Source organism: Bolinopsis microptera, chromosome 11, assembly GCF_026151205.1.
Source record: "Bolinopsis microptera isolate Bmic1 chromosome 11, MBARI_Bmic_1.0, whole genome shotgun sequence".
Lineage (NCBI taxonomy): Eukaryota > Metazoa > Ctenophora > Tentaculata > Lobata > Bolinopsidae > Bolinopsis > Bolinopsis microptera.
In genome coordinates, this window is record NC_087082.1 from 393,331 (window position 1) to 415,887 (window position 22,557).

General features: G+C 42.3%; 1 protein-coding gene across 1 annotated transcript; it reads left to right on the forward strand.

Annotated features, from left to right (window-relative positions):
- Nucleotides 1-3,408: 3,408 nt before the first annotated feature.
- On the forward strand, nt 3,409-21,046 carry LOC134823415 (replication factor C subunit 1-like). Its single transcript, XM_063834876.1, is given in 18 exon segments — nt 3,409-3,548; nt 3,672-3,867; nt 3,869-3,922; nt 4,239-4,409; nt 4,554-4,724; nt 9,155-9,295; nt 9,665-9,796; nt 10,500-10,704; nt 10,917-11,023; nt 11,155-11,286; nt 15,056-15,173; nt 15,945-16,083; nt 16,256-16,353; nt 16,478-16,611; nt 19,311-19,442; nt 19,824-20,104; nt 20,253-20,400; nt 20,556-21,046. Coding segments are annotated over 18 exon segments (2,892 nt in total). The 5' UTR covers nt 3,409-3,414; the 3' UTR covers nt 20,955-21,046.
- Nucleotides 21,047-22,557: the final 1,511 nt, after the last annotated feature.

Consider the following 22,557-nt stretch of genomic DNA (forward strand, 5'->3'; position numbering starts at 1 on the left):
ATAAATATTGGTTACCTGGGGACATCAGGGTATTATGTTGATAAACATAATAAAGATTCAGCGGAATGACAGGCTGAGCGCGGCCCAATAAGAATATTGGCTATGCTAAAGAAATGTAAAATACGCTTTTTACTATGATTTAACATATTGTAGTGAACTACTGGAAAATTCGTCTCAATCATAAATTTTTATCGCAGCGCAATTCAAATTTAAGTAAAAATTCTAAAACAGAAGTGAACGTTATTCAAAAAATATTTCCTCAACTGACTCCATAGTCCATAAATAAATAGTCCGTAATGTTTTGTTTCACGTTGTAACCCTGCCGCGCACGAGTGCGCGGCTTCGTCATTCGTAGCTTAGGGTTAGAGTTGTGATCAGGTTAAAGGGTTAGGGTTTCGAAAAGTTAAAGGGTTAGGGTTTCGAAAAGTTATAAAGGGTTAGGGTTTCGAAAAGTCGTCCAGGACCAGCTAGAGAACGGGTTGAAAAGGGCACGTGACAGTCGAGCGTAGAGTGATAAATCATCATCCAATTTGGTTGTCATGACTCTTCACATAGCCATGTGTATACGCGCACTGCGTGACGCGTTTGTTTCAAAAAAAGAATATTTGCCGCCTTCGGCGTTCGCGCGCTACTGCAAGGGAGAGGGCTCTGGTTAGAGCAATCATGACTCCATGGCTGAATTCAAACTGTAAAACGCGTGCGAGCAGCAAACTTTACGTCACGCGCGACGACAAACGTCAAACATGCTATTGGAAAATTATCTGGCAGGCAAGCCTGCCAGTTGATTCACGATGTCAATTCTTCGCATATCGCCGATCTGCATACTGTGGAATTGCGAGAAGATGCGCGGAGGCGTGACCCAGTACTGCATCGCGCTACGAGCCCGCCAGGCAGTAAGGTTTTCTGAGTAAATTCTAAAACACATGGTGGATCATATTCAAAATTTTCATTGGATCAAATGTTTCTCCGGATATACTGCTTCTAGCTTCCAGTACCTTGATGGCGACTTGTGTCACTCTTACCAACGGCCTCAATGATTGGAATTCTGAACAAAATTTTTGTCCAGAATATGATAACTATGAGAACTTTATTGTGCCGTAAGTTAACGGCGGGTAGTTGATGTACCGTTCACAAGCAAGAGCCACTTTGGTGTACTTGCTGTGAGGTGTCTTAGCTAAATGGGTTGGGGGTCCCCCCTTTTAAAAAAAAGCAGTAAGTTAACGACGGAAAGATTCTCCTTGGTCTGCCGGAGGCAGAGAAAACTTTACTAGTATATGATGTTTTCAAGGGTGCCTTCTTTTTTCCCTCCGAAGATTGACTACCATGGATCCCGAGTGATTAGAAAAGAACCGATCTAGCCCCAGTGGCATGCTGGGCAAATCGCTGGTATGAGTTAGGAATATTTGGAAACACCACATTAGTTGGTGTGTGGTGAAGGAGATTGTGTACTTGAGTTGTTACCCATTAAATGCGTATCGATGCCTGAGTTGCTTGTCACGTGATCGTGTAAATAATTGATAAGAATATGCGATTGCGCACGTTCCTGGTATTAGTGAGAAACTCACAGCGCCCTACTTTGAGCAATGCCTTATCAGAGTCTTGTTGAGCTGCAGAACTGCCAGTTTGTACACCAATTACTAAGCCGATTAGCTGGCCTTTATCAGAGATAGGTGTATTGAAGGTGGTGAAAAGCCCACGGCGGCATGTTGCAGGTATTGGTTCTCTAGTAGAGCTATGCATATACCGCACTGGATGGAAGTAAGATTCTTTTATTGACACTAAGGCTGACTCGCCACACAGTGCAATGCGATCAGACATAAGCTTGACATACGTTGCATGAACCGCTGCGCAAGAGTGCGCAACTCCCCCTGTATCGTAATAACGATAAAGGGGTTTCCACTTAGTGAAACGACCGTGATACAAACATAAACATTTCCAGGTATTCACGAATTCTTCCCTCATATTGTGACAGTGGGTGGAGAGCTTAGATTTTGAGGAAAATGAGTGGGGGAAGTTGAATTTGGTGTGAAGGTTTGAGATGTTGGTTTACCAAGGAAGGCCCAGCATGATCTGCTCGTGAAATGCAGCACAGAGTAGTTCGTTTTCAGTGCTTTCAAGGCGTCTAAAGTAATCTATTGCAAGTTTGCAGGCTTCAAAGAATAGGAGGTGGCACCCGCTTTCGCTTTCACCCGCTTTCGCCCTATATTTGATGCTTTTGAATGGACGGACATAGACCAGTACCACTTGATAAACTTAAGGTGGAATTTTTCACAGTGGTCTTGTGCAATGTACTTCAGGGTATGCTGGGGCTGGCTTTGTCATCTATTTTTGAAAGGTATCTCATGGTTTTTGAGTGGGGGCATAAGACTTGACAGCCATAAAGCAGGATTGGTTTTATTAAGGAGTCAAATAGAATATTAAGGGCACGGTGAGAGAGGGCATCCTTAACTATATTGCCTTTGAGGCCATAGAGAGCATGGAGAGCCTTGGCCCTCAGCTCAGTATTTGCTGCTGTAAATGATTCATTTCTGTGGAATATTATGCCAAGATAGCAGTATTTTTCGGTGTGCTGGATGGGCTGACCTCCCAATGTGAATGTTTCATAGGAATGCTTTCTTTTGGGAGGGTTGAATATATAACAATCTTAATTTTTAAAATATTTGCTTCAAGGCCCATGGAGTTACAGAGATCAAATAGAATGTTGATATTGACTTGCAAGGACTTGGGACTTAAAGCAAGAAGGACAAGATCGTCAGCCCAGAGCAGATGTGATATCAGAACATCAGCAGATTTCAGGAGAGATGAAAAGTCATTAATATAGATTTTAAAAAGGTCTGGTGATAGGGGGTGTCCTTGCTCCGTTCCTTTGCCAATATCACTTTTAGGGGACAAGAGTTTAGAAATTTTTATATGGGCAATTGACTTTTTGTACATATCACTTAAGCAGTTGAAGAAGTTACCGGTTATTCCAACTTGGAATTTCCAAGGCATGTAATTTTGTGCAGAAGGAGGTCCCTATATACAGTGTCAAAGGCCTTTCTCAGATCAACAAAGCATGCACAGAGACTAGCTTTTTTAACTTTTATGTATTTGTCAATGACTGTCTTGAGGGTGAAAACGTGATCGTTAGTTTGGGCACCCTTCGAAAATCAAAGCTGTTCTTTTGGGTCAGGACAGTAAAGCTTTTTGAAGTGTAACAGAAAAAGTAAAATGCTAGAAAACAATTTACCCTTACAACTGCCAACTGCTATTGCTCTGTAATTGTCTGGGCTGAAGGGGTTGCCTGGGTTGTAGATAGGAGTGATAATACTGGTATGCCATGGATAGTAACCTGAGACCAGAGAAAATATATATATACTATATATGTATATTGAGTTGATATTTTCGCTACATATTACATATCATGTTTCCAGCATGGACATCAGAAGCTTCTTTGGCAAACAATCATCTGGCAAACCAGCACCTAGTAAAGAAACTAGCCGCCCAAAAAAGAAGCGATTGGTGATCTCTGATTCTGACGATGATGACATTATTGAACTTCCTGTTAAGTAAGTTGAATTAAATTTAGGGTTTGACTATATCGAAAGGATACAGCTACAGTCTCATCGTACAACTAGTGAATGAATTGAAATTGCAAGTAATGACTCTTTAATTAATTTTTGAATTTTCAGGAAACAGAAAACAGGGCCATCCATTTCAAAGTTTAGCTCTCCTGAAGTTAAGAAGAAAGCAGCTGCTCCAATAGACTTCTTTGGTTCCTCGAAGGTCAAAAAAGACCCAAAGCCAGTTGTAAAAAAGGTTGACAGGCCATCAAATAATATCACAGAAAATGATATCTCAGCTATAGATATTGACGATTTCTCGGATTGAAGATCCTTCATTTAAGAAAACTTTGGATACATTAGACAAGAAGAAACAGAAGGTCAGTTTGATTTTTTTATTGGTACAATCTCAAATTCGGCCAATTTAATTATGACCTAAATCAATTATTGCAAGTTATATTTATAAACAATTTCAGAATACAAGGAAGAGACCTTATAACTTTAGAACCATTTCAGCTATAGTCTTTTAATTAAGTGAGTGCTCTTTTAATCACACAATAGTTCTCCAAAGCATTGACTCACTATATCGCAAACAAGTACATGTTGTGTGCAATTCAACAGTTCTTAAGTGAGCTACTGAGCTTATTTCGTAATATTAAATAGGTATTTATGTGATGTTATTAGTGTTTTTGTCAGGAGAACGTTACGCCTGGAACATCACCGAAGGTGTCAGAAAGTTTAGCAGAGAAACTGTCACAGAAAAAGAAAGTAATGAGTTGGAAAGAAAAGATTGGTCAGCCGGAGAAAAAGTCCAGTACAGAAGAAGACCCAGTAACACCTAGTAGAAAACGACCAAGATCTGATGAGGTAGAACAACATCGTTAGTTTTACCTTATATCTGATGAATAGTATACAAGATATCCTGCAACCCTATGCATATTCTTAAATTGTCACTATTGTACTACTGTGTATTGTACTACTGATTAATCTATTAATAATTTACATTTCTAGAGACCGAAATCGAAAAGTGATGAGAAAACTTTGGGAAAAGTATCAAATGAGGGTGAAATTAGTGCTGACAAAAATGAAGATACAGTACAAAGTAAAGCAAACAGTTCCGGGTACTGGCAATATAAAAACAGAGAGGGACCCAAAAATCTGGGCAGCAAGGAAATACCTGAGGTAAGGTTGTATAACATCCAGCCCTCTATTTCAACCGTCCATTTCAACCGTCCACTTCAATCCTCTATTTCAACCCCCCACTTCAATTCTCCACTTCAATCCTCTATTTCAAACTCCTATTTCAACCCTCCAATTCAACCCTCCACTTCAATCCTCTATTTCAACCTCCTATTTCAACCCCCCACTTCAACCCTCTAGCTTTATTTCAACCCTCCACTTCAACCCTCCAATTCAATCCTCTGTTTCAATCCTCTATTTCAATCCTCCACTTCAATCCTCCACTTCAATCCTCTATTTCAACCTCCTATTTCAACCCTCTGTTTCAATCCTCTATTTCAATCCTCCACTTCAATCCTCCACTTCAACCTCCTATTTCAACCCTCTGTTTCAATCCTCTATTTCAACCCTCCACTTCAATCCTCTATTTCAATCTCCTATTTCAACCCTCTGTTTCAACCTCCTATTTCAATCCTCCACTTCAATCCTCCACTTCAATCCTCCACTTCAACCTCCTATTTCAACCCTCTGTTTCAACCCTCCAATTCAACCCTCCACTTCAATCCTCTATGTCAACCTCCTATTTCAACCCTCTGTTTCAATCCTCTATTTCAACCCTCCACTTCAATCCTCTATTTCAATCTCCTATTTCAACCCTCTGTTTCAATCCTCTATTTCAATCCTCCACTTCAATCCTCCACTTCAATCCTCCACTTCAACCTCCTATTTCAACCCTCTGTTTCAACCCTCCACTTCAACCCTCCACTTCAATCCTCTATGTCAACCTCCTATTTCAACCCTCTGTTTCAATCCTCTATTTCAATCCTCCACTTCAATCCTCCACTTCAACCTCCTATTTCAACCCTCTGTTTCAACCCTCCACTTCAACCCTCCACTTCAATCCTCTATTTCAACCTCCTATTTCAACCCTCTGTTTCAATCCTCTATTTCAATCCTCCACTTCAACCCCCCACTTCAACCCTCTAGCTCTATTTCAACCCTCCACTTTAACCCTCCACTTCAATCCTCTATTTCAACCTCCTATTTCAACCCTCTGTTTCAATCCTCTATTTCAATCCTCCACTTCAATCCTCTATTTCAACCTCCTATTTCAACCCTATGTTTCAATCCTCTATTTCAATCCTCCACTTCAATCCTCCACTTCAACCTCCTATTTCAACCCTCTGTTTCAATCCTCTATTTCAATCCTCCACTTCAATCCTCCACTTCAACCTCCTATTTCAACCCTCTGTTTCAACCCTCCACTTCAACCCTCCACTTCAATCCTCTATGTCAACCTCCACTTCAACCCTCCACTTCAACCTCCTATTTCAACCCTCTGTTTCAACCCTCCACTTAACCCTCTAGCTCTATTTCAACTCTCCACTTATACCCTCCACTTCAATCCTCTATTTCAACCTCCTATTTCAACCCTCTGTTTCAATCCTCTATTTCAATCCTCCACTTCAATCCTCCACTTCAACCTCCTATTTCAACCGTCCATTTCAACCGTCCACTTCAATCCTCTATTTCAACCCTCTAGCTCTATTTCAACCCTCCACTTCAACCCTCCACTTCAACCCTCCACTTCAACCCCCCACTTAAACCCTCTAGCTCTATTTCAACCCTCCACTTCAACCCTCCACTTCAATCCTCTATTTCAACCTCCTATTTCAACCCTCTGTTTCAATCCTCTATTTCAACCGTCCACTTCAACCCTCTATTTCAATCCTCCACTTCAATCCTCCACTTCAACCTCCTATTTCAACCCTCTGTTTCAATCCTCTATTTCAATCCTCCACTTCAATCCTCCACTTCAACCTCCTATTTCAACCCTCTGTTTCAACCCTCCACTTAACCCTCTAGCTCTATTTCAACTCTCCACTTATACCCTCCACTTCAATCCTCTATTTCAACCTCCTATTTCAACCCTCTGTTTCAATCCTCTATTTCAATCCTCCACTTCAATCCTCCACTTCAACCTCCTATTTCAACCGTCCATTTCAACCGTCCACTTCAATCCTCTATTTCAACCCTCTAGCTCTATTTCAACCCTCCACTTCAACCCTCCACTTCAACCCTCCACTTCAACCCCCCACTTAAACCCTCTAGCTCTATTTCAACCCTCCACTTCAACCCTCCACTTCAATCCTCTATTTCAACCTCCTATTTCAACCCTCTGTTTCAACCCTCCACTTCAACCCTCCACTTCAACCCTCTATTTCAATCCTCCACTTCAATCCTCCACTTCAACCTCCTATTTCAACCCTCTGTTTCAATCCTCTATTTCAATCCTCCACTTCAATCCTCCACTTCAACCTCCTATTTCAACCCTCTGTTTCAACCCTCCACTTAACCCTCTAGCTCTATTTCAACTCTCCACTTATACCCTCCACTTCAATCCTCTATTTCAACCTCCTATTTCAACCCTCTGTTTCAATCCTCTATTTCAATCCTCCACTTCAATCCTCCACTTCAACCTCCTATTTCAACCGTCCATTTCAACCGTCCACTTCAATCCTCTATTTCAACCCTCTAGCTCTATTTCAACCCTCCACTTCAACCCTCCACTTCAACCCTCCACTTCAACCCCCCACTTAAACCCTCTAGCTCTATTTCAACCCTCCACTTCAACCCTCCACTTCAATCCTCTATTTCAACCTCCTATTTCAACCCTCTGTTTCAATCCTCTATTTCAACCGTCCATTTCAACCGTCCACTTCAATCCTCTATTTCAACCCTCCACTTCAACCCTCCACTTCAACCCCCCACTTCAACCCTCTAGCTCTATTTCAACCCTCCACTTCAACCCTCCACTTCAATCCTCTATTTCAACCTCCTATTTCAACCCTCTAGTCTGTTTCAATCCTCTATTTCAATCCTCCACTTCAATCCTCCACTTCAACCTCCTATTTCAACCGTCCATTTCAACCGTCCACTTCAATCCTCTATTTCAATCCTCCACTTCAATTCTCCACTTCAACCCTCTAGCTCTATTTCAACCCTCCACTTCAACCCTCCACTTCAATCCTCTATTTCAACCGTCCATTTCAACCGTCCACTTCAATCCTCTATTTCAACCCTCCACTTCAACCCTCTATTTCAATCCTCCACTTCAACCCTCTGTTTCAACCTCCTATTTCAACCCTCCACTTCAACCCTCCACTTCAACCCTCTATTTCAACCCTCTATTTCAACCTCCTATTTCAACCTCCTATTTCAACCCTCTGTTTCAACCCTCCACTTCAACCCTCTAGCTCTATTTCAACCCTCCACTTCAACCCTCCACTTCAATCCTCTATTTCAACCTCCTATTTCAACCCTCTAGTCTGTTTCAATCCTCTATTTCAATCCTCCACTTCAATCCTCCACTTCAACCTCCTATTTCAACCGTCCATTTCAACCGTCCACTTCAATCCTCTATTTCAACCCCCCACTTCAATTCTCCACTTCAACCCTCTAGCTCTATTTCAACCCTCCACTTCAACCCTCCACTTCAATCCTCTATTTCAACCCTCTAGCTCTATTTCAACCCTCCACTTCAACCCTCCACTTCAATCCTCTATTTCAACCTCCTATTTCAACCCTCTGTTTCAACCCTCTGTTTTAATCTTCTATTTCAACCCTCTGTTTCAACCCTCCACTTCAACCCTCCACTTCAATCCTCTATTTCAACCTCCTATTTCAACCCTCCACTTCAACCTTCCACTTCAACCCTCTATTTCAATCCTCCACTTCAACTCTCCACTTCAATCCTCCACTTCAACTCTCCACTTCAATCCTCTATTTCAACCCTCCACTTCAACCCTCCACTTCAATCCTCTATTTCAATCCTCTATTTCAACCCTCTAGCTCTATTTCAACCCTCCACTTCAACCCTCCACTTCAACCCCCCACTTCAACCCTCTAGCTCTATTTCAACCCTCCACTTCAAACCTCCACTTCAATCCTCTATTTCAACCTCCCATTTCAACCCTCTGTTTCAACCCTCCACTTCAACCCTCCACTTCAACCCTCCACTTCAAACCTCCACTTCAATCCTCTATTTCAACCTCCCATTTCAACCCTCTGTTTCAATCTTCTATTTCAACCCTCCACTTCAATGCTCTATTTCAACCTCCCATTTCAACCCTCTGTTTCAATCTTCTATTTCAACCCTCTGTTTCAACCCTCCACTTCAACCCTCCACTTCAAACCTCCACTTCAATCCTCTATTTCAACCTCCCATTTCAACCCTCTGTTTCAATCTTCTATTTCAACCCTCTGTTTCAACCCTCCACTTCAACCCTCCACTTCAATGCTCTATTTCAACCTCCCATTTCAACCCTCTATTTCAACCCTCCACTTCAACCCTCCACTTCAACCCTCCAATTATAACTATACTCATTACTCAATACGAGTATGTACTGCATTCTAAATCCTAACCTTTCCAGGGAGCACCCAACTGTTTGGAGGGATTAACGTTTGTGATATCAGGAGTGTTGGATAGTATCGAGCGGGACGAGGCTACCAATATGGTAAAGAAATACGGTGGCAGAGTCACATCTGCTGTCAGCAAGAAAACTAACTATCTGGTGAGTTTGTGGTATTCTGAATTTACTCAATCGTGTCTTGAGTTATCTTACCAAATTGAGAAATTCTGCGCCAAAATGTTTCTGTCCAGTAAAGATTATAATCATATCAGAAAATGTGCTACCAGTAGCGATATGTGCTACCAGTAGCGATATGTGCTACCAGTAGCGATATGTGCTACCAGTAGCGATATGTGCTACCAGTAGCGATATGTGCTACCGATAGCGATATGTGCTACCAGTAGCGATATGTGCTACCAGTAGCGATATGTGCTACCAGTAGCGATATGTGCTACCAGTAGCGATATGTGCTACCAGTAGCGATATGTGCTACCAGTAGCGATATGTGCTATTGATTTAATTTATTATTAGTTGAAGGGTGACGGTGTCGGTGCTAAGAAGCTGGAAACAGCTGAGAAGTTCAACACAACACAGATTAACGAAGATGGATTCCTGGATCTGATTCGCTCTAAACCTGCAAAGAAGAGTTCCTATGACATTAAGGTTAAGAACTATTAGTACTGCAATAGTAAAGATACGACTTTGTGATGAATATTTGAAAATATATTTACAGGGTGGGCCAAAAGTCACAGGGCATACGTTGGCCTTAATAGCTCAGTCACTGAGTGCCCAATTGAAATAATTCTTTCTGGTATGACTTACTACCACCACTGGTTCGAGGAATTTGTCAAATCGAAAAATATTCGATTCATTTAAAAAAAATGAAGGTTAATTTTTGCATTTATTTGATAGTTTGGATAGTCGGATCGAGCTAAATTTTATTGAATTGTGTTTGGCCATTCGAATTACGTTTGTCCTGAAAGAATTAGAACTGTAGCTTCTCAGATGACCGAGATATGAAGCATAACGAGTTTATTCATTACGTGTGATCAGGTGATTGGTTTACCTAATCACGCGTGGTCTAATATATTAGAATTTTCAAATTTTGAAGACGGAATCCTCGAACCAGTAAGTACAGTATGCCATCTGCAAAGCAACAGCTCTCAAATATAAAACACGGCGGAGCTATTAAGGTCAACGTATGCCCACTGACTTTTGGCCCACCCTGTATATATATATAAACGTGTTTATTTTTTGAGTGCAATGTCTGTAGATGCTCATCTAAATACCAAGTTTCACCGTTTATGCGGGGGGGGGGGGGGGGGGGGGGGGGGGGGAGTTTTTATGCCAGCATGTTCTATTTCAGGTTGAACAAGAAGCAGCTCAAGAATTGAAGAAAAAACCGAAAACTGAAATCATCAAACCAGAAGTGAAACGTGAACCTCTTACCACTGCAACTGCTAAATCACATTCTGAGAAACATGACGTAAAGAAAGAGAGTATAAACACTGAAACAAAAATAAAAACAGAACTCCTCAAACCTTCAACTGATTCTGTGAAAATGTCGTCGGGTAAATATCAACCGGAGTATCACCTCAAATTATTGCATGTACAGTAAAAAGAGTAAAACCCCGATTTACCGCGCCCCGATTTACCGCAAACCCTGATTTACCGCGGCGAATTATGATATACACGGTAGTTTGTGTATGAACCGATAAGAAGTATAAAATATGTTACTTGACTGTTAGATTAATAAGTTGATATGATTTATTATCATGATCAGCTGGTACGATAAGCTGGACGGAGAAATACAGACCGACTAGAGTTAAGGATATCATTGGACAGCAAGGGGCTAAGAGTAATGTCAACAAACTCTTGAAGTGGCTCAAGGTTCATCTTTACATCTCTGTTATCTTTATCTTCAGATAATGTTCCTATTATGTTGTTACAACAGATGTATAATTCAGAGAACAAGCGAATTAGCTGTAAAGGCTTTCTATATCAACTTTTCTCCTTTTCAGAATTGGGAAGGATGGAATAAGCCGAGAGTAAAGGCTCCCTTCAACAAAGAGGAAGGTTGTCATCTGAAAGCAGCTCTGTTATCTGGTCCTCCAGGTTTAGGGAAGACTACATCCGCCACCGTATGCTCCAAGGTATGTATTAAGGGGGGGGGGGGGTTCACCTTGACCAACAAACTAGAACCGGTGATAGAACTTTTAAGGGGGTCCCGGACCCCAACCGCCAAACGGTGCCCGCGGGGCAGCCACATCCATATTTGGTCCAAATTAGGCCCAATTTAGCCAAATACCCTGAACATGCATGCCCAAAACCCAGATTTCGCATGTCCAATCTTAATGAAAATTTTAAACTAATTACAACACTAAAAATCTATTACATTTATTGAGGACGTAACAGAACTTTGACTTAATTTTGTATGTAGTTGGAGGAGTCCTAACTCTCCTCACGTCCGTAAATGGGGTTTTCTTTGTATCATTTACGAGTTCAGGAGACCACTAGCTACAAGTAGAGCACCTAAAATCTGGGTTTTGGGCATGTTCAGGGTATTTGGCTAAATTGGGCTTAATTTGGACCAAATATGGGCGTGGCTGCCCCGCGGGCACCGTTTGGCGGTTGGGGTCCGGGACCCGCTCAAAAGTTCGGTCACCGGTCGTAGTTTGTTGGTCAACTGCTATCTCAAAACCAAGTTTCACAACAAAATTAGGGTGAACTCCCCTTTAATCGTGTGCCAGGTCGTGGCACATTATTTTGAGCACATGTTTGCTGGCCTGGCTGGAATGCGCGGTGTCTTTTTGTGGAAATTTTTCCCGCGCTCATGATGTTGAGCGCGCGTATTTTCATATTAATTTAACTTTAATTTCACTCGCTTGATCGTTTGCCAGTTGGGCGTTCGCTCTCCTATAATCGGATAAAAGGTATCAGTGATCAGTGTAGTCTGGACTTCCCAGTGATCACTATGTCATATACTGACTATTTATAAGTACCATTACACTAAGATGAATATTGAGTGTTATGGAGATGCACCAGGAGAACTCTCAAACAATATTTATAATTAATATCACGTTTTAATACTCTTTGAGCTGTAAACACTATATATGTTCAAATTTTATGTTAACTGCTTAATCAAATCACTAAACGGTAGACCAGTGACCAAATACAATCATACTAAAAAATATCAATCATACTCTAATATAAATATCTTAGATCAATATCTTGGTCAATATCTTGGTCAATATCTTGGTCAATATCTTGATTGACTACTTAAACCATATCCTATTTTCTTTGACAAAAGTAAAAGAAGTTCTGGAGAACCCGGGCATTGATCCCGGTACCTCTCACATGCTAAGCGAGCGCTCTACCATTTGAGCTAGTCCCCCGATACAGTTTCGAGAAATCACTTGGTAAAATTCAAATTAATAGAAGTCTCTTGATTGCAAAAAAAAGTCTCCACGGAATATAATTTGGATTTTATTAATATGTAAACATTCCCAATCATATTTGAATTATGACAATTGATTACCTTACACTACATCGGGGGACTAGCTCAAATGGTAGAGCGCTCGCTTAGCATGTGAGAGGTACCGGGATCAATGCCCGGGTTCTCCAGAACTTCTTTTATTGCTTTCTAAACATTCCTAATAAAATTACATTCTTGGTAATAGATGTGGACAGTAAATGAGAACATTTTGGTTTCTCTACCCTGGATTAATCAAAGTTAACATGCTACAAAAGGCGCAAAACAAGTTTCGCACCATATATGGTATGTTGATTGTTATTCATCTATGGTACAGATTACAGAAACCAACATTTTTTGTTTTTTTCGCCTCCGCAAGATTTTCATACTTCAGAACATAAACAGATAATTACAAAGCAGTTTTTATGGGACAAAAGGCGGATTCGCCTGCTTTAAAAACATCCCCAACCGAATTTTCTTCTCGAGCATCGATTCGCATTTCTTACATCGGGGGACTAGCTCAAATGGTAGAGCGCTCGCTTAGCATGTGAGAGGTACCGGGATCAATGCCCGGGTTCTCCAGAACTTCTTTTATTGCTTGTTCTGTGTAATTGACACTTCAAGTGTCACACTTGTAGTCCAAAATGACAGATAGACATACAAACGTACATATAGTACCGCCAGGATATAGACGACAGAGAGACGACATAATAAGACGACATACATACTACCATACATACTGTACAGTACATAGCTACATACATACAACAACATATTCATATATGGACTCCAGATTAAACTCTGACCCTCGCCCCTTCTCATCGAACCAAAGATCAAAGCTAATCCTAAAACTCCCCCCATCCCAAACTTAACCCAAAATGATCTCGAGAAACCCAAAACTTACCTAGTGGACCCCCCCCCTCCACAACACCCACGCCAGCCAACACTCGTACGTGCGCCTACCGGAACAGTGCTTCCGCCGTATACCACATGACCCTGTACCAGTGGCGTAACGTAACCACTGTACCGGTACAGTGGCGTAACGTTACACTGTACCGGTACAGTGGCGTAACGTTACCACTGTACCGGTACAATGGTGTAACGTAACCACTGTACCGGTACAATGGTGTAACGTAACCACTGTACCGGTACAGTGGCGTAACGTTACCACTGTACCGGTACAGTGGCGTAACGTTACCACTGTACCGGTACAGTGGCGTAACGTAACCACTGTACCGGTACAGTGCAAGTGGCGTAACGTTACCACTGTACCGGTACAGTGGCGTAACGTTACCACTGTACCGGTACAGTGGCGTAACGTAACCACTGTACCGGTACAGTGGCGTAACGTTACCACTGTACCGGTACAGTGGCGTAACGTTACCACTGTACCGGTACAATGGTGTAACGTAACCACTGTACCGGTACAATGGTGTAACGTAACCACTGTACCGGTACAGTGGCGTAACGTTACCACTGTACCGGTACAGTGGCGTAACGTTACCACTGTACCGGTACAATGGTGTAACGTAACCACTGTACCGGTACAGTGGCGTAACGTTACCACTGTACCGGTACAGTGGCGTAACGTTACCACTGTACCGGTACAATGGTGTAACGTAACCACTGTACCGGTACAGTGGCGTAACGTTACCACTGTACCGGTACAGTGGCGTAACGTTACCACTGTACCAGTACAGTGGCGTAACGTTACCACTGTACCGGTACAGTGGCGTAACGTTACCACTGTACCGTTACAGTGGCGTAACGTTACCACTGTACCGGTACAGTGGCGTAACGTTACCACTGTACCGGTACAGTGACGTAACGTTACCACTGTACCGGTAGTACTTATAATAAAATATTTCTCGCTATTGTACAGAAGTTGGATTTTGTAGCGTAACTGTAATGTTAGAAACATCCCAAATTTAGAAAAATTTTCAGAATCGATTCGCTTTTCACACATCGGGGGACTAGCTCAAGTGGTAGAGCGCTCGCTTAGCATGTGAGAGGTACCGGGCTCATTGGATCAATGCCCGGGTTCTCCAACTTTTTTGCATTTATAGGTTTTCGCTGATATTTCTCATTTATAGTTTATGTTATATATGGGAATGAGGTAGTTGTCTGTTCACAGATCGCCCTCTAAACTTACAAGGAAATATTTCCTGTAGATTCTCGGTATAAAAGCAACATTTGACATAGCACAGTGTGGAGTGAGCTATGTGCCCATCCTTGGACAACCCGGTGGATGTCCTTGCTGTACGGCAGTGTTAAACAAGGAACTGAAACCGAGGGGTTCCGTTCAGGCCCGTCACACTTTGTTTCTGTCTAGTTCTAATGTACCGTCACAATAGTGACTTTGATATGTGGGTAAATATATTTATAGTTTATGTTATATATGGGTGAACATATTTATAGTTTATGTAAGGTGTTATTTAATATTTTCTCAGGAACTAGGATTTAGCTACTTGGAGCTGAATGCGAGCGATGCGAGAAGCAAGAAGTCCATCAAAGAGCACGTGGCTGAAGTTCTCAACAATCATACTATTCGTGGACTTACTGAAAGAGGTTGCTACCAACTTTTCAACTTTATTGCCCGTGTCAAAGATAAGTATGTCGTTCTTAGACTGATCTTTAATTGGCGTCTAAAAGAACAGTAACCCCCTCCCTCCCCCATATCCCCCTCCCTCCCCCCATATCCCCCCCTCCCCCATATCCCCCCCCTCCCCCATATCCCCCCTCCCCCATATCCCCCCCCTCCCCCCATATCCCCCTCCCTCCCCTATATCCCCCTCCCTCCCCCCATATTCCCCTCCCTCCATATCCCCCTCCCTCCCCCCATATCCCCTCCCTCCCCCCATATCCCCTCCCTCCCCCCATATCCCCCCTCCAGCTCCCCCATTAACCCCCTCCCTCCCCCCCATATCCCCCCTCCCCCATTATCCCCTCCCTCCCCCCCATATCCCCCTCCCTCCCCCATATCCCCCCTCCCTCCCCCCATATCCCCCTCCCTCCATAGCCCCCTCCCTCCCCCCATATCCCCCTCCCTCCATATCCCCCTCCCTCCCCCCATATCCCCCTCCCTCCCCCCCATATCCCCCTCCCTCCCCCCCATATCCCCCTCCCTCCCCCCATATCCCCTCCCTCCCCCCATATCCCCCTCCAGCTCCCCCCATAACCCCCTCCCTCCCCCCATATCCCCGATTTTCTTAGACTGGAGCTGGCATAAGTCCCGTAATATTAAATTTCGTAACATAAAACAAGAAGTATAGTAGGATTACCGTGTCTTAAAGAGAAGCCTTTCTCCCTAAACACCACATAACTAATTATTTGTTCCAGGAGCTGATGGAGATAGGCATGTGTTAATTATGGATGAAGTGGATGGAATGGCGGGAAATGAGGACAGAGGAGGGGTTGCTGAGCTGATAGCACTGATTAAAACTACCCGTATTCCTATAATATGTATCTGCAATGACAGGTTAGAGGCCACCAATGATGATCCGTCTTAAAGGCATTTGTAAAATGTAAAGGTATCTGTTCGCTTTAAAATTTGACTCAGTCGCAGCCTTGAGCTGGCTTGTTATTTATAGTAACTGTTTGATTAGCTAATATTTTAATGTCATCACAGTACCTGCACCCCCCCCCCACAGGAACCATCAGAAGATCAGAAGTTTGGCTAACCATTGTTTCGACCTCCGATTTTACAAACCACGAGTAGAACAAGTGAAAGGAGCAATGATGAGTATAGGTCAGATAACTATAGATATATATAGATACAAATCTATAAAACTCATCTTTCTTTGACATTCTTGTTAGGATAATGGAATCATCATTCTAGTGTGACATCAGAACTGTAACAAAACATTTCCCAGCGTTTAAGGAAGGACTAAGAGTGCCTCCTCCGGCCATGCAGAAAATAGTGGAGGGAGCTAACAGCGATATCAGACAGATTCTAAACCATTTAGCAGTGTGGACAGCTGGCAGCAAAACCATATCTTACGAACAGGTAACTGCACGATGGCACAAAATCTCCCATGTTTCACCGTGGGGGGGGGGGGGGGGGGGGGGGGCAATGGCATAAAATGGAGAATTGCCCAAAGGTTTTTTCCATTTTCTCCATAGAAATCATCTCTATATTAGAATTATCGAGCTATATTATAGAATTTGAAGGTCGTGACGTGATCTTTTTACCTTTATTATAACCTTCACTAATTCAGAATTATATTTAGAGAAAAAGCAGAAATTTGAAAAAAGCATTAAGTGACAATAACAATTTACACGACTTAAGTTATTTATTTTCCCTGCTCTGTTATGCAACCCCAATCAGCACCAAACTTACAACAAATGTGACTTGTACCGTTATGTGGGGGTTCAGGAATGCGGCACACCCATTAATTGCAGAGCCAAACATGCCGCAATTGCAGAGCCAAACATGCCGCAATTGCAGAGCCAAGCATGCCGCAATTGCAGAGCCAAACATGCCGCAGCCTTTTTAAAATTTTTTTAGAAAGAGGCTGGGCCTGGGTGGCCCACAAGAGGATAGCATATGGATGCTTTGCCTACCTGGGGTATGGCAGTCCTATGGGAGGATGCCGGGGGAACAGAATGTGTAATATCAAGGATGATGGTAAGTGTTGTGGGATGTGTCATAGACGAACGCTTAAGTGGTAGCTGGGTGTGGAAGAGAGAGGCGAACTAAGACGACGAGTGAATAGTCGCTATGTTACACCAGTCTGGTCCAGCTCCTCTGGCACTATTAAGCCTTTAGTGTGGTTTGCGAAGTTGACGATGGTGGAGATGTGTTGGTTGTCGAATATGTCATTGATGGAGAGGTAGTAGTCCCGGAAATATTGACCTCTTATTTGGGAAATAGCCGGGCACTGTCGGAGAAAGTGTGAGACAGTCTCCTCTTCGTCGCCGCACATAGGACAAGCACTGGTGTTTGATTTGCAAATGGTATGGAGGTGTTTGTTTAAGCCACAAGGTCCCGTGATGAGGTGCACTGCAGTTCTGTAATTTTGTCTGTTGTTACTGAGTGTAGTGTTAAGATTTTTGATGATGTTGATGTGTTTGTGTCCGAGAGTCAGTTTGGTGTGTCTGGGACCATCAGTTATCCATGATTCTTGATTTAGTCTGGTGACTTTTTCGTCGATCAGGCGTTTGATGTAAGATTGTGGAATTTCCCTTCAAAGTGTATTAACTAGTTGCTTTTTATAACCCCACAATCCGATGTGTGCAGCTATCCAGTATCCATCTGATCTCTAAGGTGTTAGTGGATCCGAGTGCATTGAGGAACAGTCTCTAGTAGTTCTACTCCTCGTTGAGAGCGAGGATATAGCTTGTATAGAGGAGAGACTGTCTGACCATATGATGATGTGTGTGTTGGTATAAGTTGAGAGATATTTACAAGCTTCGATGATGGCGGTGAGCTCTGTTTGATAAACAGTGCAATAATCAGGAAGCTTGAATGATTTTTCCTCTAGGGTAGTGTTGTTGTCGTCAGTGGTGATGATGTAGCCAGCCCCGCTACCTGAGTCTGTGCGTGACCCGTCTGTGTAGCAGGTGATAGTCTTACTGGGGATGTTGTCGATGGTGTTTTGGAGTGAACCTCTATATTCAATGTTGTCAGCTCCAGGAGTGGTGACCGTGAAGCGTCGTTCAAGCATCATGGTTGGTATAGATAGTTCTCTCTCTGCTTTGGGTGGTATGTTGAGGTCTACCATGAATTGTTTGTTGATAGTGGTGTGCGTTTTGATGGTACCTTTTCTGTGGGCGATAGTTTCTAGGGTTAGGCTACCGTAGGCTTGAAGCCTGGCAGTGCCCTTTGCTTGTTTCACCTCTCAGGAAAAGTATGATATCTGAAGTGTTAGTGAGGTGGTTCAATGCGATGACGGGAGTACTTGGCATGGCACCAGACATCATTCTCAATGCCAATGCCTGAACTCGTTTAAACTTCCTCGCGTTGGTGTCTATTTGGGATGCCGCAGCCTATTATGATTGCACTTGCTTTACCTAGATGGCCTGGTGGTTAGAGCATCCCAGTGTCACCTAGTCTAGGGAGTAGCTAACACAACACGCCCCACACCACGCCCCACACCACGCCCCACACCACGCCCCACACCATGCCCCACACCACGTCCCCCCACACCACGCCCACACCACGCCCCACACCACGCCCCACACCACGCCCCACACCATGCCCCACACCACGCCCCACACCACGCCCCACACCACGCCCCACACCACGCCCCACACCACGCCCCACACCACGCCCCACACCACGCCCCACACCACGTCCCACACCACGTCCCACTCCACACCACGCCCCACACCACGCCCCACACCACGCCCCACACCACGCCCCCACACCACGCCCCACACCACGCCCCACACCACGCCCCACACCACGCCCCACACCACGCCCCACACCACGCCCCACACCACGCCCCACACCACGCCCCACACCACGCCCCACACCACGCCCCACACCACGCCCCACACCACGCCCCACACCATGCCCCCCATCTTCACGTCACTTGTACGTCCCTAATCTCGTATCCAACTCAATTCTGAGTGTAAATACGCCCAAATACGGGTGGTACTTAACTCTTAAACAGTTGTAAACAAGACCCCAATTACAATCTCCAACAATACCTCGTCCTTATTATATATATATATACATATATCTACACATCCTATCACCAGGCTGGAAAAGATGCTGAAAGTGCCAGGAAAGATATGAATATCGGAATCTTCGACATTCCTAGGCTGTTTTTCTCAGCCGGTGAAGAAACAAGAAAATACACATACGCTGATTACACTGACCTCTTCTTCCAGGTATTGTAGTAGCTCAAAGTCAGCTTAGTGGTAGTACAATCATTAACTAGATTCTTGAACTGAAGACCTCAAACTCAGCTTAGTGGTAGTACAATCATTAACTAGATTCTAGAACACAAGACTCAAACTCAGCTTAGTGGTAGTACAATCATTAACTAGATTCTAGAACACAAGACTAGCACATTTTAGCTACAGGGTATCCACGATACATTGAAACGGTTTTAAACGTCTATAAACATTTTTATGAAGGAGCAGTCCATATAAATGAGTGGAAAACATAGTGGAATGTTCCTTCATAAATGTTTTTATAGACATTTAAAACTGTATCGTGAATGCCCTGTATTTTCATAGTATTTTGCTCCAATACCATGTTTTCCTCAGGACTACAGTATGACACCGTTCTTTATCCACGAGAACTACCCCCGGAGCAGACCAATGCGGGCCCACAATAACGCTCTATCCGCGCTGATTTGCCTGAGTAACGCAGCTGACAGTGTCTGTACCGGGGACCAGGTCAACTCTGCCATCAAGATGCAGAACTGGTCTCTTTTACCCACACAGTCTCATTTCTCTGCTATTATGCCGTGTTATTACATGAGAGGAGGTTTGTCCGGCATGACGCAGTTCCCTCAGGTTCTTGGACAAACCAGCAAGAAAAACAGGTTATTATCTTTATTTACAGTGTATACATAATGAGTGTTGTAAAACTTAAGCTCATTCGACTGTCGGTTTTAAACGAAAAAAGTAATGAAATTTATTGTTTTGTTAAAATTTGCTTCGGTCAGATGTTACTATATATCCCCCGTCCAGATGTGACGGTATGCTACAAGATCTGCTGTCCCACATGGTGCTGAACGTTAGTACGGATAAGAGGCAGCTGGGTATGGAGTACTTGCCTCTTCTCAAGAACAAACTGGTTTCTCCTCTATTGGATAAAGAATCTGAGGGTGTGTCAGAGGTATAAAAACAGTATTTATAATCGATCTAAATGTTTGAGTTATTTAAATGAGCAGATTTCCAGTAGTTTTCATCCTCATATTGCTAAAGAGAACATGGATCTAAACTTATATCCAGCTCATTTCTGATGTTTTTAATTGGCCTTGAACCCCGCAGGTAATATCCACAATGAACCAGTACGACCTCCAGAGGGAAGACTGGGACAGTATAATGGAACTATCAACCTTCTCGCCTCACCCTAACCCTGCTGCTAACCTCAATACTAAAACCAAATCAGCCTTTACTCGGCAATTTAACAAAGGGAGCCACATGACTCCATATGCGCTGGAGAGCGCGGCTGCTAAAAAAAAGAAAGTTAAAGCGGTTAGCACAGATGATGTTAAAACTGAAGATAACGCTGAGTCTGAAGAAGAGGGGGAGGATGTTATGATTAAAAAATCAGCCGCGAAGAAATCAGCAGCTAAGAAGCCAGCAGCTAAGAAACCGGCTGCTAAAAAGAAACCGGCAGCTAAGAAAACAGCGAGTGGAAAGCATCCAGCCAAGAAATCATCATGATTAGATGGAATTGGATAGGTTTCATCCTTGTAAGGTGATTCCATTATTTATGATAGTGGGTGGATATGCTGACTTAGGGAGAATGGAGATTGGTATTTGGTAGAGGTTTGTGCTAAGTGTGCTGTTTTAATCGGGTCTACCTTTTGAGTAGTGACCAAATTTTACATTTTCAGATTAAATTATGAATAATTTTATGTGATACAATTTTCATCTGATGAATGGCATTGTATTTTATTTCATTAATTTAATTCGTCATAAAGAAATCATACGCGTTGTTTTCAATTGTCAATACTCATTTCAATACTCATTACTCAAGAAGTAAAAACGTCCTTAGTTTATGTAGTCCAGTTTATGTAAAATCAAAAGTTTCTTCTCAGATTACAAATAATTTAGAAAAAAAAGCGATTTAGTCTTGTCTACTTTATCCGCAATTCCACAAAGTTCTTCTTAATCACATGCCTTTCTTATTGGCAATAATTTAAACGGAGAAAACAATACTGAAAGTAAGTCTCTTCAAACATAAAATATTTTAAAATGAACAATTGTACCCACCCTGTTTGTGAGCATGCTAATTGGTTCATGAGCCATAACTATAAATCTTCACTTAAAGCCATGGTATATTGGTAATTAAATGTTACCGATTTGAACTGTCTTTGTGATAAAACAGCAAAATAATGGAGAAATGTTAATGAGAAATCATTGCCATTAATTAGGGTATAACATGGCCATGGGTAACTATTTTGCATTACAGATATTGAAAAACTAAAACTTGAAGGTTCAAAATCAAAAATGCTGTCAACTGTAATAAATAATGTCTCAACATGACCAGGAGACACTGTAGAATAGTGTACAGGGTATTCAGTAGTACTAGTAGTAGTAAGTAGTAGTAGAATACAGTGGTTGTATTCTTGTTATCAACTATAAAACAAGAATAGTTCATTTTGGAACACCCTGTACGAGTGTACTTATCGTACCGAAATTTGTAGAATCTTGTGGATTGTGATTACAGAAATTAGATTAAAAGTGTTAGTGAAAAGCTAACATTTTCCAAAAATTAAAAGCTCAAACAGAATAAAGTTCGTTCAAACAAATGAAGTAATATCGAACATGGGCCGCCCAAAAAAAAACAAATTACAATTTTACCCTTTACCGTACCATTTAAATTGAATTAACCTGCAATCAATCTATCAATTAATGAAGTTAATTGAACCTCAATCGAATAAATAATCGTTCATATTATCATTAACTAAATCATAATTTATATTCAAATTAAATTAACCAAATTCTTCTGCCTTAAACTTACTTGATATACTTTACTACAGTAAAATGTACAACTAACCGAACAAAATAAACTGAAAACATTTAAAATATATCAACAATTTTACTAACATCAATTAAAACTCAAACCGAATCAGAGATCTCTGAATTGAATTAAACTTTATTACACTTCTTATTTTAATTTTAAAACGAACTTATTTGCTTACCAACATTTAAATATTTCAGGTATTCACAATATCTCGTTGTGAGGCAGAGTCTTTCCTATAGAATTAGTAGATTTGCTCATACTCAGAATAAAAATCAAAGAATAATCGAACCAAGCCCC